The sequence below is a fragment of the Cherax quadricarinatus genome, chromosome 54 (assembly GCF_038502225.1).
Source record: "Cherax quadricarinatus isolate ZL_2023a chromosome 54, ASM3850222v1, whole genome shotgun sequence".
NCBI lineage: Eukaryota > Metazoa > Arthropoda > Malacostraca > Decapoda > Parastacidae > Cherax > Cherax quadricarinatus.
Window position 1 is genome coordinate 27,989,326 of NC_091345.1, and position 17,653 is coordinate 28,006,978.

Genomic DNA, 17,653 nt, shown 5'->3' on the forward strand with positions numbered 1-17,653 from the left:
CTTATCTGTACATCCAACAACTTCAACCAGAACAACGGCTTCTATAAGATAGCTGAACCTAGTGCCAAGAAACTTCTTCATCGTTATCCCACATAAGAACATAAGAATCGAGGAACGCTGCAGAAGGTCTACACATATACTTATCCAATCTCTTTTAAAAGTTACCCAAGTTTTCAGACTCTATCACTCTACCCGGAAGATTGTCACATGCAGCTTTCTCCACCTGACCCAGCATTCTCATCCTATAAATACTCAAGTATGTTTCACCCAGGTAGATCTGTTTGTGACTGCATGGGCGAACCGTTGTCAATAAAGGATGACATTATACTGCATTTGTGTTTATGTTTCCATTGTGTCGGTATTTTATGCCATTTATTTCCACCAAATCTGTACCTTGGTTCATTGGCCAATCCCAAGCAAGCCCACCAAAGCTGAAGCAACGTGGCTCACTTGCAGTAAGCGTTGGCAGACTTGTCTACCTGCTGGCTGATTATGGTGCACTCTATGGCTTCTGCTTTGTCATCTGTCACCATCGTGTACACTTACTATTCCATCCATACATAGTGTACATACTTGTATATATCATCTGGTGAAGGCAAATACACCTTATAGTTTACTATTGAGTTTTGTTTGCTCCATTTCCTATTACAATCAGGTCTCACAGGTCATTCTTACCTGTGTTCATAGTATGAGAGCTTTGTCCGGGAGCTGGAGCTGGAGCTAGAACTGGTCTTGGTATCATTAAGATTGCGTCGCTATTGCCTTTTGTATTGCCTGTCAGTCTTGCCACAGTGTATATATCTCGCAATTCATACTGTGCTATTGCTGCTTGTTGTGTGTATTGCAAACAGCACTTTATAGCGGGTTATGCCACCAACACAGGTCAGGTGGTTGGTGTCGGAGTATACTCTCCTAAATCTGTCCAAACTATATCTACGGCATTGCTGGATAATTGCTCATTCCACTGTCATTGAATACCAACGAACTCTCACTGTTGTGCAGCTTTGTGACATTATTCGTATCAAAATAAGGGTTGAAGCAACTGTGGCACACCAAAATTGAGGTATCTCCCACTACAAGAGCAATTAATCGCCGATCTCTGCTGAGTTTCCTTCATAATTAGAAGGGTTAACACCAGAGCAATCAGACCAGCAGTCTCGTGATGGTGCAACGGGTTTGTCTCAGGGTGAGTCAGCTTCGTTGGCGCTTGAGTTAGCTAAACTCAGTCTCGAAACAACTAGAGAGCAGCGACATTTGCTAAAGAGGAGTTTGATAGAGAGAATGAAAGGAGGCAATTTAAGCAGACTGAGGGTGGCTGCTTTAGCGTACAAAAAGCAGTGCCGTTTGTACCTCGCTTTGTCGTGTCTGAGCCTAAGCAGTTTTTCGAGGCATTTCAAAACCAGCTCTAGCACTGAGGTGGCCTGGGGAGAATTGTACAGCATTGGTGCATACAGTCTTCTACGGAAAAGCGCGAGAGTTTACAGCTCTTTTAAATAATAAAGAATTTGCTGATTATCGGGTTGTTAAAACAACGGTTCTTGGAGTATATCAGTTTATTCCCGCCAAGTACAGGAGGAAATTCAATTGTACAAGCGTCAACTGTGTCATTCTCATGTAGACTTTGTAAGGCAGCAGTCAAAAATCTTCACCAAATGGTGTAAGGTGAGTGGTGTCGCCAGAAGTTAGAGCCTTTCTTGAAGATCATTCGTTTACCACTGGAATGGAAGCTGCCAGGCTGGCTGACACTTTTGAGGCTTACTGCTTCTTGTCCGAGAGATCTAATCTTTCTTCCCAACAATCTGGCATGAATAGAGATCGTGAGAGACGAGCCCCTGACTGGAGGATGCCAACCAACTAAGTCGTCTGGAGAGCCATGGCATAAAACTTGTGGTCAACCTGGTGAATGACAACCTCAAACTTATGGTCATCATGGTGAACAATGACACCAGTACACAGAGTGGTACCAGCCACAAAATCAACAAGGAAGCGAAGTAAAATATAAGGTAACTTGTTTCAGTTGTCATAAACCCGGCCATGTCAAGTCTGTCTGCCCAATTAAGCCCCAACCATTAGGAAAAATCAACATTCTTCCATTCAAGATGAACCAGAAATAAGAAGAGTGTTGTATGGCTCCATGCTACAGTAAATGCCACAAATCCCTTCAGGAGAATGAAAAAAAATTGAAGTAATAACTCTTAGGGATATCGGGACTTATTGTTCCCTTATAAGAGAGGGAATATTCCTCCTATGAATGAATGTCATTGCGCCTCTCTGTTTTCTCACAAGCATTTGGAGGAGCTGTATTTTCTGTCCCTTTACATATACATATGTGTAAGTAAATATTATACGGGATATTTGACTGTAGGTGTTTCTAAAGGATTCCATATGAAAGATGCCATGTTATTGCTGGGTAATAACATTCTTAATTCGACTAAATGTCAAGAGCCTATAGTGATTAATTCTTCTCCGATGTTGGCCATAACTCGGGAAAAATCCCAAGGGATGCTTGTCGAGAATGCTGACCCATCCTTGGAAGACTCTGATCTAGAGTTAGATCACCCAGTCAAATATAAAATTAAACACAACCTTCTGCTCTGCACAGAGACTGGTAAGGAGGTAGGGGAGGGAGGGAGCCCAAAATCAGACAGACTGGTAGTGCCTAAGAAATTTAGGTCACACATTTTGAACATAGCCACAATTGCTCTTTAAGAGGTCATTTAAGAATTACAAAAACTCTGTATAGAATTTTGAAAGAGTTTTTGTTGCCATAAATAAGTCATGATGTGAAGAATCACATCCGTCCTTGTTAGGACAAAGTGTGGCTACCAGAGTGTGGAGACCAGAAGACAAAGTGTGGCTACCAGAGTGTGGAGACCAGAAGACAAAGTGTGGCTACCAGAGTGTGGAGACCAGAAGACAAAGTGTGGCTACCAGAGTGTGGAGACCAGAAGACAAAGTGTGGCTACCAGAGTGTGGAGACCAGAAGACAAAGTGTGGCTACCATTAAACCTGCACCACTTCATCCCATACCTGCAGATGGAGAACCGTCTGCAGAACTAATCATTGACTGTCTAGGACCATTACCAAAATCCAAGTCAGGAAACCAGTACTTACTGTCATGAACAAAGCTACTAGGTATCCAGAAGCAATCCTAATGTGCAGTATAAAAACCAAAGCCATTCTTAAAGCCATAACTAGATTTATATTTTATTTTGGCATTCCTAAGTCTATTCAGAGTGATCAGGGTACTAACTTTACAACCAAAGCATTTAGGGAAGCTTTAACTAGGCTATGTATAATTCATAAATTATCCACTGCCTATCATCCTCAGTCCCAAGGCGCCTTGGAAAGATTTCATCAGACGCTAAAAACCATGACTGAGATGAATCACTTCCTCTGTTGTTGTTCACAATGAAACAGTGCAGGAATCAGCATTGTACAGTCCATTTGAGCTGATCATCGGGCACATATACGAGGTCCTCTGCGAATGCTCAAGGAAAGATGGATGGGAGAATACGCTTGCATAACACTCTACTACCCTTCTTCAAGGTTGCAAGTGGCCCGTCAGTTGGCTAAGGCTTACTTAAATCTGGTCAAAACACTATAAAACAGATATATGATAGAGAAGCAAGACTTATGGGACCATTGCAAATCATAAGCAATCTCTGATGTAAATTATGTGGTAGCTCCCCTTGATAAACCCTCGAAAAGTATAACTTACCACCTCAATCAGATTAAAATATTTAATAGTCCACATAAAGCCCCAATAATGACTGTCCTCTGCCTCTGTAGACGATCTTGATTCCTTGCACACAGTTCCTGAACTTCAACTTAAGCTTCCTAATTCTGTCCTCCACAAGGACCCTAGCCCTTTAATGATGTGACTGTCTAAAAATCAAATAATAAGTCTAACTGCCCTCATACAAACATACCCTAATATATTTTCAGACGTCCTGAAAAAATGTACCATGAAATATTATGATGTAGATGCTGGAAACACTAAGCCTATTTAACTCTCCCCTACAGAGCTAATCCTGAAAAACAGGTTACTTCAGCAGGAGGTAGAATTTCTGTTAGAACACGGAATAATGGAGGAGTCATCTAGTCAGTGGGCTTCACCGTGCATCCTTGTTAAGAAAGTTGATGGAGGTTTACTAATGTGTACAGACCACTGTAAAGTGAATGAGATCACTATTCCAGATGGTTACTCTCTGTCATGTTTGGAGTCTGAAGTCATCCAGAAATCAGCTTTCACTTATGCTACGATTCCAAGTTTTTATTTAATATTTTTGACCCATTGAGAACTATGCAGTCCAAATAAAAAGGCGAAGAAATACTATTTAAAATATAAATTTGACTAATGTTCACTTACACTCTTCAATTTAACTCGCAACAATCATCAAAGTACAAGGCGCCTTTTTTTCAATGTTGATGCCAAACAGCAGAGGCTTTTCAAAATTATCAGTCACTCCAGGAATTCTGGAATAAGTTATAAAACTTGCTTTATACGGCAGATGTTCATACCAGTAGTTGCACCAATGTTGCCCAAGTTATCGTCCACCAGCTTGCCTTATTAACGAAATAAAATAAAAAAGTTTGAGGAAGGAAAAAAATAAAATGAGACAAGCACTTCAAGGTCTTCCTTTAGAGACACATAATAATTTGTGTCTGACACAACATTCAATATTCCAGGCACAAATCTTTCTTGTTTTTGTTTACTATTTCTTATGCAAGTCAACATCTGCCAGATAAGCAGAATATTTAATGAGATATTGCAAATAGGTCAGACGAGACTATGATAATATCTTATGGAATCATAGTGGAAAATTTAGTCATTGCACGGACCAGTTGGTGTGTACTTGTTGATGTCAGCGGTACGTGTGTATGAGAGGTGTACATAATGACCTTGTCCTTGCTTACGCACTGACTTCCTCCTCCACGCACTCCTACGGACTTCTTTCTCATGATTTTTAGTTATTTTTCATATGACCTATTTGCACTACCTGTAACTCCATCTACTACTGCTCACCTTTACATTTACAAAGGCTGGGAGACGGAACTCTTTCTATCAAAGCTGAGGGGCTCATAACAACAAATTATTTTTTAACGTCACCGTTCATTCTCAATATTCAATTGATAAAACCATTACTTTGCAAAAAAATGAGTAGGATAAATAAAGTATGGCAGTAGTGTCTCGTTAATGGTAGGTATGTCCAACTTCTTCCTAATCTTAATCTCACCTTTAGGAACTGTGCTCTGTCCCAGGCCAATAAATTCCTGATACTTGAGAGTGTAAACTCCAGTGTTTCTGAGGATGTTCATCATTCCTTCAGAGGGCTCCAGGGCATCAATATTACTGTCAAAATATATTGTATTAATTAATATGCTTCTCAACTGCTCTTAATATTACAAAATGAAAATATTATGGCAAAATAAAAGAGGAAGAGCTGAGTTAATTTTTGAAAAAGGAAATATTCCTATGAACATACCAGAAGAGGATTGAAACTATAGATCCATAATGCTGAAAATTGACACGACAACAAAGTCTTTTAAAGACGACCTAAAGAGTTCAGTTTTATTAATGAAGGTATCAGTAGTTTTTTCTAGTTTTCTCAGGTTTTAAGATCAAGACATTTATTGAACTTAAATTAATAATTAAATAGAGTTAATTTTATAAAAGATGCAAAACTACACAATTTGTAAATTATGGAAAGTATTTTGGGAAATTCGCTAAGATCTTGTAAAACAGAAATTACTGTTAAAGACGTGAGTCTGCTGGGGAAGGAAAGAAGTTATGAAATTACTGTTAAACACGTGAGTCTGCTGGGGAAGGAAAGAAGTTATGAAATTACTGTTAAAGACGTGAGTCTGCTGGGGAAGGAAAGAAGTTATGAAATTACTGTTAAAGACGTGAGTCTGCTGGGGAAGGAAAGAAGTTATGAAATTACTGTTAAAGACGTGAGTCTGCTGGGGAAGAAAAGAAGTTATGAAATTACTGTTAAAGACGTGAGTCTGCTGGGGAAGGAAAGAAGTTATGAAATTACTGTTAAAGACGTGAGTCTGCTGGGGAAGAAAAGAAGTTATGAAATTACTGTTAAAGACGTGAGTCTGCTGGGGAAGGAAAGAAGTTATGAAATTACTGTTAAAGACGTGAGTCTGCTGGGGAAGAAAAGAAGTTATGAAATTACACACTTTTAGCATATGTAGAACTTGGGAAAAAAGGAAAAAAAGAGAGTAATGCAGTGTAACATAATGGTTTACTTGGGACAGTTGGTACAAACAGTGAACTTTAGCAAGTCGAAGAAATAAACCTGGAGAAGTAGAATAAGCTTCTATATTGGGATCATAGTAAGGTGATGAGTCCGGTACAAAAATATGATTGAAAAGGTTTGCATTTGAGACTAACTTGCTTAGTAGGCCAGTATTTCTATGGCCTCAAAACACGATTATGACCACAAACTTATGAAGAAACATCCAGAGACCTACACACATCAATATACCAGCAGAATAAACTACTTGAATAATGCCTGTGTTTCACATGGATGCTCTAACAATCACTTGATTAATTAGTAGACATGCACACCTCATTGTCAAGAAAGAAAACACCTAGAGACGAAGGATTCTTGAATGACTATACATCAGAACTTCAACTAGGAAGACGAGATCTACATCTTCCAAGGATGCTTCAAGTTCCTCTTGGCCTACTGAAATGAAAAGGATAGTTAATCTTAACTATTAGTAATGATGCTTTCTGGTTAAGGTGGAGCTAAACGAGGCTGGAAAAAAGCATTTTGCATCTTAGAAAAGTTAGTAGGAGTCATTCCCGGAACATGGAACGGAAGACCAACAGCTACGATGAGATCAGCAGCAAGAAACTGAAGATCGTGGGTAGGAAACGTTGGAAGTTGTAAATGTAGAAGGTCAAGGAAGCAACGTTAGAGACAACAATTTCTTTTGCTGAGCTGCCTGACATGTGTGTGTTGGTCATAAAGACTGTTCCATCAGGGGCCACTAGAGATAAGAATATGGTTATTGTTGGTAATTTTACACAATATACCAATACAGACAGACTGAGGAATAAAACATAAACACATTGACAACATTCATTAGGCGAAATGTTTTGGCACGAGAGACAAAACACAATATTTATAGATATCAGTGGTAAAATCTGTGTAAGGGCTCTAAGTCTCTAATAGAGTTTTTTTTTCTTCCCGTTCCTCTGGCAGAGCGGAAATCTGGTGCCTGAATTTCCCAGCCTTCGTTTTATCTACATCGCATGCCAACGACATCTGTAGGCTTGACATCTACATGTTTTGTGTGCCTCCTGCCTATTTCAGCCTAATTTCTCTTTCTACTTTTCTTTCTTTTTTCTGTGTTGTCAAGAGAACCTCGTCCCTGAATAGTGGAACTAGTCAACTATGTCTTCCCCTGCCTCAACACTGCCCACTTCATTCCTGTGAGTACAGAGCTGCAGTGTTGTCGCTGCTTCAAACATCGACCTGCCAGGTTGTTTTTTCCATCAATACCCCACTTTTCCTTTTCACTGAGTTAGTTTGATGTCTTTTTTATGTACCCCATACCCATCCTGTGGGCGGTAGTCAAAAGACTGATTACAGAGGTACATAATGGGTCCAGGCACCTTGCCCCAAAGTTATGATAGCTGAACAAGTTACAAAGGTAGTGAATTCCAGGTAGTTCTGGCACAGAACCAATGATTTTATACATTAGCTGGATTTAGTAGTATGTATAAGTGACTATTCTAGGATTAAAAGAGGAAGAGAAAATGAAGCGAGAAAATCCATTAACTGACCTTCACGAGTCACAGGAACATCCTCCCAAGAGGAAATGATGAGCATTAAAATCTCCTAATAAGAGGAAAGTGGAGGTTTTCTTGGGGGATCCAAAGAATGGTCCATTGACTTTTCAGGGTCATTAGAAGATGCCGCAGGATGAGATATTCCATGGACATGGACTCCATGATATGATTTTTTTTTGTTTATTAAAACAAGAAATGAAAAGGATTTTATATCACCTTCTATGTCCAAGAGGACCCTCGGTGTGGCCGGTAGTGAAGGTTCTACATGGAACCTGTGCTCTACCCTACCCTACGTGCAGGTAAACCACGAATCCAGGATAGCATCATCACATCCACTGAACCACCTCTGCAAACAAAAGAAATGGTGGTCGGAAGCCCACACCAAGTTATAACCCCTTCGACAGGCAGCCTGCAGAGATACATTCGTCTCCCTAAGGATACACAAAGCCACCCTCTGGGACTCAGGAGGGTGGATCACCACAACCCCAAATGATCCAGGTACCAATACAAAGAATGCCACCACCCTTCATTCACACTCAATTCCTTCCTTCCTTATACACACAAACTCCACCCATCACACACCCTAACATAAACTCACTTCCCTTCCATTACACACCCTTACAAAAACCCTCACTCCTCCTCCCTATCAGACAGACACATAAACGCACACACACACAGAGCCGACACACGCAGTCGTGGGGGCACAAGGCTCCGAGAACCTTAGTATTTTTAAGGTGCACAGTAAATGCTAGCAGTAACCAGTGGTAGTGACAACGTCAGTGAGCAACTTTACGAGTGATAACCATAGTTATTAGTTAAAAAAAGTCGAGAGGAAGCCTAAAGTCATCAATATTTCAAAGATCCAAACCATTAGGGGCCTAGTAGGAACCTGTTGCCACACAGATTCAAATATACAAAGATCAAAGCGAGTGTGGAAGCGGGTGTTCCAGAATTACGAGAGATTGGTTAACAAGTGAAATGTGGGGCAGCATATAGTGAGAGTGAAAAAGTTAATAAGCAAAAGGAGAAAGGAAAAATAAAATATATAACAAGGGAAGGTGGCAGGAGTAGGCCTGCTGAAGCAGTGACGTCACAACAGTTGTGTGCCATTATAAATATAAAGTGTAGCCCACCGAATATGAAGTGTATTCTATCATAAGTGAAAAGTTAGATCACTTGAGGAACGCAGGACGTATGAGCATGTATGATTATAAACATCACGGGTGAAAGATTTTCAAAATAGTGATACAAGGCCTACAACTATGTCATCAGCATCTGGCAACTTATCATCGCCCCGCTGCCAGCGCAAGTACTTCTCACCTACTGTGGCTGCATCTTGTCAGATTGTAGTCTCTACATCACTGTTAGATACTGGTCACTCACTCCTGCAAGCTATTACCAGAATTAGAGTAGAAACAGCATAGATAAGGTGGAGACAGGGTTGATGAGAGTGTGAGGAGAGGGAAGCAGTCTAGCGAGGGGTAACATCAGACACACACACACAACTTGTAGAAGTTGAGAGAGGCTAAGTTTCAGAACCTAGTTAATTTACCTATTTTATAAGTAGAATTGATAAGTGTTAAAATTACTATTGGTAAGTTTTAGAATTACTGGTATTACTACTGGTATTTATTAGCGGTATGAGTTCTTAGAAGTGAGGGCACATACACACACACACACACATACACACACACATACACAGTAACAGCTACCCCTCAACCACATACCAACTACCTCCCCTACCCACCACTGGACATCCGGTCACAAGCCCTCTTTTTTTTTTTTTTTTTTTACACAGGGTTTGGCAAGGTTAAGGATCCCTAGCTTTATTGACAAGCTATTTACAGGTTAAGGATTCCTAACTTTATTGGCAAACTAAGAGCAGTTACCTACATCAGCTCATTTGAAAGCATTTTTATTGTTATGAGACATACAAGTAGGGAACAGGATGAAATTGGAGCCATCTGTGGGCCAGCATTTTCATTTGATCAACTTACTTCATCTCGTTGACATCATTATGTTGTACGAATGTGTTCCATACTCAAGTCATCCTGGGTATATATGATCTCAGATGGAGTGATGTTCTTGAGAAGGGTACAGCCAGAGTGAAGTTGCTGCTTTCTGCCCGTCTTGTGGCATAAAAGCTTGTTTCACGTTGTCCTCGAAGTGGATCCAAGTGTGGTACTTTGACAACATTGGCCTTGTACATAACAGTAAGGCCACCCACATCCCTCCTATGTTGAAGGCTCTGCTGAAATGACAGATCTATCTAGGATGGGTCCAGGCGAGAAATGAGACGTCTTGCTCTGTTCTCTACTCTGTCAAGCAGTCGCAGATGAGAGGGGGGGGGGCAGCAAACCAAGAAAGTGGAGCATACTCAAGGTGTGAGCGTACATGTGCCTCGTACAGAATCTTGCAACCCCTACTTTCAAGTAGATGCGAGATACGGAGAAGTGCTGTAAGCTTCCGGCTGCCTTGTTTGCAAGATTTACAACATGGTTCTTCATGGTTAGTTTGGAGTCAAATTTCACTCCAAGGATATCAACTTCTTCTCCAGGTGCCAAAACCCTCCCATTCATCCTTACTACTGCACCAGCATTACCATCATGGTGCCTAGAGACGATCATCATTTGCGTTTTCTCAGGTGCAAATGTTACTTGCCATCTATTTCCCCAAGCTGATATAGCTCTCAGTGTACAGTCGTCTGCATATGCATGTGATTCTGGGATGAGATGAGGAAGGTCGTTGAAGTAGACATTCCATAACAATGGTCCGAGCACGCTTCCTTGTGGAACACTTGTCCCAATAGGATGTCTTGTTGATTCCGTTCCATTGAGAACTACACTTAGAGATCTACCATGAAGGTAATCGCTGAGGAGACATAGCGTAGAGCCTGCAATTCCCAGTGCTTGAAGGTTTGCTAAGATGCCCTGGTGTCACACCCGGTCAAAAGCGCCAGCAATGTCCAGTGCTACCACACAGCTGACTTTGGATTCATCCAGTGACTGGTGCCACTAAGTGGAGAGGTTTAACAACAGATCAGCAGCAGAGTAACCTTTCCTGAAGCCATATTGACGATCACAAAGTAGTGAGTGATAGTCAAAAAACTCTGTCATTTGTCTTGAGATTATTGTTTCAAGGATCTTACCAGTGATTGACAGGAGTGACACTGGTCTGTAGTTGCTGATTTCTGCTCTGCTCTTCTTTTTGTGAACAGGGACTACATTTGCCTCTTTCCATAGAGAGGGCCATTTACACTGTACTAGGCAGTGCTGAAAGATGCGAGTTAGAGGTGCTGCTATCTGGTCAGCACATCTCAGCAATCTTGGGCTCAACTTGTCTGGGCCTACAGCCTTTTCTTGGTCAAGCGATTTAAGAAGGAAATGCACCTCCTCCTGCCTTATTGTCACCACTGACAGTTTTGACTCAGTTCTTGCAGCTAGCCAAGGAGGGTCCCTTGCTGGATCAGGAACTTGCATTTTGGTAGAGGTGGTCCCATCCTGTCGATTTAGAGGTGGAATTAGTTCATCAGGCAGATAACCTTGTCTGTCCTTGACCAGGGACTACCAGGTTTTGGAGCCTACCCTACCTGATGCTAGCTTTCTTTCAGTGTCCACCTCCCATTTAGCAATGGCCCACTTTTGAACGTCACCCATATGCCTACAGGCTTGCCTGTGCAAGTTCCTGTTATAGGTGGTAGGATGTCTCTTATACCTTCTCCATGCTTTGTACTTAGCAGTAGCAGCCTCTCTACAACGAAAGCCAAACCAAGGCTGATCTGTAGGCTTTGTCACATATTGCCGGTGAGGAATGTGTTCTTGATGTGTCCAGTGAAGGCTTTCACTTGGTTTTCAACATCCCCTTGGAGAAGAGCATTCCAATCGGTGGTGGCGAGCTCAGCGAAGGGCTGGCCAATTTCCTCTTTCCCATAGCCAGGCTGTGTGTGTGGACTCCTCACCTCGTTCTGTTGGGATCTTAAGTGTCGTAAAAACAGCCTTGTGGTCAGACGATCCAACATAGCCGAGGGGTTGACAAGTGACTATGCCTTCTGCCAGATCACTCACTACTGGATCAAGGGAGGAGCCAGAGATGTGAGTAGGGAAATCAACAAAGTTTCTCATGTCAAACACTGCAAGAAGGTCATCAAAGTCCCTCTGTATAAGGTGATAGTTGAGGTCACCAACAATTATGATATGTTGACAGTTGTGTTGTAGCAGAAGGGAGTCAATATTTTCCATTAGGAAGTTGAAGGGGTCTGCATGTTGCCACTGAGGTCTGTACATTGCACATGCTAGTACAGAGGTACTGGTGTTTATGCAGAGCTTGAAGAACATCATTTCTAGATGTGTAGGGGTGGCAACATCAATGTGCTGGGCATGAACACTTTTAAAGAAGCACACAGCTCTTCTCATCCATGAGGTGTAGCCAGCAATTCATGCAAATTTTTCAGGAGTCCTGTCATCCAAAAATGTTTCAACAACAGCTATCATGTCGGGACGTCGAGTGTTCACAAAACTGTGTGTGAGCTCTCCAACATTAGTAATGAAACCTCTGATGTTGGCCATCAGGATGCTGATAGACTGGCTCCTCATGATGATGTGGTCAGCTTGAGGTGGTGGATGTGTAAGGCATGTAAGGTGCCTGCCCTTGAGAGAGGTAGGGTACTGAGGCAGCTGCAGGGATATAGGTCTGTGGTCTTGTATAAGGCACAATACCACCTGCTGGGCTGGGATAGGAGTAGCTGAGTGGGTGACATGTGAGTGTGTTCACTAACTCAGAAATCCTGCTGTTTGTTCTGAGAACAGGTCTCTAAACAGGTGGTCCTGCCTGTCAAGTTCCTTTTTCTTCCGACACTGGTCCTCTTGATGTCCTTTCTTGTAGCAGTAATTGCATCTGGTGTCTCGCAGGCAGTTGTTGGCAGTGTGCCCCTTCCGGTGACAGCGAGAGCACAGCCTAGGTGCCTGGGAGGGTGGACTATGATTTGTTACACCTCCTGTGTTTTGCAGATTTGTCCTCAGGTTCTGCCGCTGGAACTGTGTTAGTGGAGGGTGAGACGACTGTAGATGTCTTCCTCCTCCACGTCCTCTTCCACGTCCTCTGCCCCGTCCTCTACCAGTTCTGACAGATGTGTCCCTGCTGTTTGTACTTTGGCGCAGTAGGTGATCAGATGAAGTGATAGTTCCCTGATTATTAACTGCACCAATCTCTGGTGGAGAAACTCCTGACTCAGAACCTGCTGATGAAGCACTGCTGCCAGATTCTGGAATAGTGTCAGCAGGTGTGCTGACAGGTGTAGGATCAGAGATGGTATGTGCACTGTCAAGTGGACTGGCAGTGGCTGAAGCAGAGATGTCAGGTGTAGGAGAATTAACAGATCCAAGGCTTCCTTCGTTGCTGGGAAGAGGATATGTTCCCTCTTTGGTGGTGAGAGGAATTGTGTTAGAATTCCCAAAGGTAGTGTTTTGAACTCTGTCAGTCTGTGGGACCTTAGCGATGACAGAATTCCACCAGTTATTTACCCCTGAGTTAAGCTCAGTGTGGGACTTCCAGTCTTTGTCAATAGTGTCACCATCAGCTGAGCAGCTTACGTCACTTGATGCAGGCTTGCACTGGCCTTCTACAATAGCTTGGAGGTTATCTAATGACTTGAGGAGCTCATGAAGTGCTTCCCTGTGATGGATTATCTTAGCTGCAACTTTACAACACAGTCCAAGAGGGCAATCTTGATCTTTGGACAGAAGTCCCTGAGGTAGGACTTCTGAACCTTCCTCCTGTAGCTCCAGGCTTGTATCCACATATATCACAGGATTATGGATATCCTTCAATTTTCTGAAATTTTCAACCTGGCTGCAACAAAATTCTTCTTCTGGAATGCAATCTGTGTGGCAGTAGTTGGAACAAGTAGGTTCCTTACATCTAAGAAAAATTTTGTCTCTTGTGGTATACCCACAAACACTGCAGTAACTACTGGGACAATAGCCAGATAGCATAGATATTCTTGCTATTTTGCAATGTGAAGTCATCCCAGAGGAGGTTTGTAGGTTTGCAATTAAGTTCACAGGAGAGAGAGGGTGGGTGGTGGTATCGTGGGTTGGGTGGAGCATTGTGGGTGGTGGAGTTTATAGCGGCTCCCCCCCCTCTCTCTCTCTCTCTCTCTCTCTCTCTCTCTCTCTCCTTTTCTCTCTCTCCCTCTCTTTCCATCTTTCCCCTCCCCTGAGAGGAATTGACAAGATGGACAAAGACAGGATGTTTCAGAGATGGGACACAGCAACAAGGGGACACAGTTGGAAGTTGAAGACACAGATGAATCACAGGGATGTTAGGAAGTATTCCTTCAGCCACAGAGTAGTCAGGAAGTGGAATAGTTTGGGAAGCGATGTAGTGGAGGCAGGATCCATACATAGCTTTAAGCAGAAGTATGATAAAGCTCACGGTTCAGGGAGAGAGACCTACTAGCGACCAGTGAAGAGGCAGGGCCAGGAGCTTGGACTCAACCCCTGCAACCCCAAGTAGGTGAGTACAACTAGGTGAGTACACACACACACACACAAACACACACAAACACACACACACACACACACACACACACACACTACGATTGATAATTAAAGTTATTAGTTAAAAAAAAAGTGAGAGGAAAGCTGAAATCATAATATTTCAAAGCGCAAACCGTTGGGGGTCTTAGGCGCTGTTGCCACATTGGTAGCGGTAGGCCTGAAGAAGTGACGTCACGACAAGTTGTGTGCCATTATACATATAAAGTGAAGTGTATATAAAGTGAAGTGTATACTATCATCAGTGAAGAGTGAAATCGCGTGAGGAAGCAGGATGTATGAGAATGTATGGTTATAAACATCACGGGTGAAGGATCTCCAAAATAGGGATTTAAGGCCTACGTACGACGACTTCGTCATCAGCAGCTGGCAACTGTCACCACAAGTTTATTCGCCTATTTGTGGTTTGCATGTTGACAGCCCTGGCTGGCCTTGCATACTGTTTGATACTGGTCACTCACTCCTGCAAGCTATTACCAGAATTAGAATAGAAATAGCATAGACATAGAGAATATAGTGTTGACGAGTGTGAGAAGGTAGGTGGGACAAGCTTTTAAGGGCAACATTGCAAGACGGTGCTAGGGTCAGGTCCCAGGAGGGTTGTGTCAGGTCACAAGAAGTTGCAGCCAGTCATTACACCGCACAAGACTCACACACACACACACACACACACACACACACACACACACACACACACACTCACACACACACACATGCACACACGCACAAGCACACACGCACACAGGCAGTGTTACTACCGGTAGTTATTAGCAGTAAGAATACTTAGGAAGCTAGAAAGTCCTCTCTCAATGTGAACAAGGAAAATGATAATATCCAGCAATAATTAATACATAAATCCAGAAAGGGCAATAAGTGGAGAGAGTAGATAATTGGGAAAGATAAATGAGACTAAATTTGTGATTACACCACTGATCTTTCAACCACACAACCTACCCCCCCCTAACCATCCCTCCCTCACACACAAGCACACACACACACACACACACACACACACACACACACACACACACACACACACACACAGTGATGTATAACCCACCACAGAACAGCAGGAGGCCAAGGCAAGAGTACGACGAGAGCAATAGAGCGATGGTTGACACACTGGCTAGAGTGGCCAGAAGAGCTCATGCATGCAGGGCAAAGCTCCTGATCATGGGTGACTTTAACCACAAGGAGATCGATTGGGAGAACTTGGACCCACATGGGGGCCAAGATACATGGAGGGCTAAGATGATGGAGGTGGTACTGGAGAACTTCATGTACCAACACGTAAGGGACACTACAAGAGAGAGAGGAGAGGATGAACCAGCAAGGCTGGACTTAGTATTCACCTTCAGTAGTGCAGATATCGAGGACATCGCATATGAAAGACCCCTTGGGGCCAGTGACCATGTGGTTTTAAGCTTCGAATACACAGTAGAGCTACAAGTGGAGGGAGAAGCAGGAAGGCCAGGACGAATGAAGCCAAACTACAAGAAAGGGGACTACACAGGAATGAGGAACTACCTGAACGGGGTTCAGTGGAACAGAGAACTGGCAGGGAAGCCAGTTAATGAGATGATGGAATATGTAGCAACAAAATGCAAGGAGGCTGAGGAGAGGTTTGTACCCAAGGGTAACAGGAGTAATGAAAAAGCCAGGATGAGCCCATGGTTTACCCAAAGGTGCAGGGAGGCAAAAACCAAGTGTGCTAGGGAATGGAAGAAATATAGAAGGCAAAGGACCCAGGAGAATAAGGAGAACAGTCGTAGAGCCAGAAACGAATATGCACAGATAAGAAGGGAGGCCCAAAGACAATATGAAAATGACATAGCAGCGAAAGCCAAATCTGACCCGAAACTGTTGTACAGCCACATCAGGAGGAAAACAACAGTCAAGGACCAGGTAATCAGGCTAAGGAAGGAAGGAGGAGAGACAACAGGAAATGACCGTGAAGTATGTGAAGATCTCAACAAGAGATTCAAAGAAGTGTTCACAGAGGAGACAGAAGGGACTCCAGAAAGACGGAGAGGTGGGGCACACCACCAAGTGCTGGACACAGTGCACACAACCGAGGAAGAAGTGAAGAGGCTTCTGAGTGAGCTAGATACCTCAAAGGCAATGGGGCCAGATAACATCTCCCCATGGGTATTGAGAGAGGGAGCAGAGGCGCTATGTGTACCCCTAACAACAATATTCAATACATCTATCGAAACAGGGAGATTGCCTGAGGCATGGAAGACAGCAAATGTAGTCCCAATCTTTAAAAAAGGAGACAGACATGAAGCACTAAACTACAGACCAGTGTCACTGACATGTATAGTATGCAAAATCATGGAGAAGATTATCAGGAGAAGAGTGGTGGAACACCTAGAAAGGAATGATCTCATCAACAGCAGCCAGCATGGTTTCAGGGACGGGAAATCCTGTGTCACAAACCTACTGGAGTTCTATGACATGGTGACAGCAGTAAGACAAGAGAGAGAGGGGTGGGTGGATTGCATTTTCTTGGACTGCAAGAAGGCGTTTGACACAGTTCCACACAAGAGATTGGTGCAAAAACTGGAGGACCAAGCAGGGATAACAGGGAAGGCACTACAATGGATCAGGGAATACTTGTCAGGAAGACAGCAGCGAGTCATGGTACGTGGCGAGGTGTCAGAGTGGGCACCTGTGACCAGCGGGGTCCCGCAGGGGTCAGTCCTAGGACCAGTGCTGTTTCTGATATTTGTGAACGACATGACGGAAGGAATAGACTCTGAGGTGTCCCTGTTTGCAGATGACGTGAAGTTGATGAGAAGAATACACTCGATCGAAGACCAGGCAGAACTACAAAGGGATCTGGACAGGCTGCAGACCTGGTCCAGCAATTGGCTCCTGGAGTTCAATCCCACCAAGTGCAAAGTCATGAAGATTGGGGAAGGGCAAAGAAGGCCGCAGACGGAGTACAGTCTAGGGGGTCAGAGACTACAAACCTCACTCAAGGAAAAAGATCTTGGGGTGAGTATAACACCAGGCACATCTCCTGAAGCGCACATCAACCAAATAACTGCTGCAGCATATGGGCGCCTAGCAAACCTCAGAACAGCATTCCGACATCTTAATAAGGAATCGTTCAGGACCCTGTACACCGTATACGTTAGGCCCATATTGGAGTATGCGGCACCAGTTTGGAACCCACACCTAGCCAAGCACGTAAAGAAACTAGAGAAAGTGCAAAGGTTTGCAACAAGACTAGTCCCAGAGCTAAGAGGTATGTCCTACGAGGAGAGGTTAAGGGAAA

At 43.2% G+C, this 17,653-nt stretch overlaps 1 protein-coding gene across 1 annotated transcript in view; it reads right to left on the reverse strand.

Annotated features, from left to right (window-relative positions):
* LOC128698416 (methyltransferase-like protein 27) overlaps positions 1-17,653 on the reverse strand; it is a 251,857-nt gene that overhangs the window by 79,904 nt on the left and 154,300 nt on the right. The window contains exon 4 of the mRNA XM_070096760.1: positions 5,241-5,356. Within this exon, the coding sequence (XP_069952861.1) occupies positions 5,241-5,356 (116 nt within the window). The remainder of the gene's footprint in view (positions 1-5,240; positions 5,357-17,653) is intronic.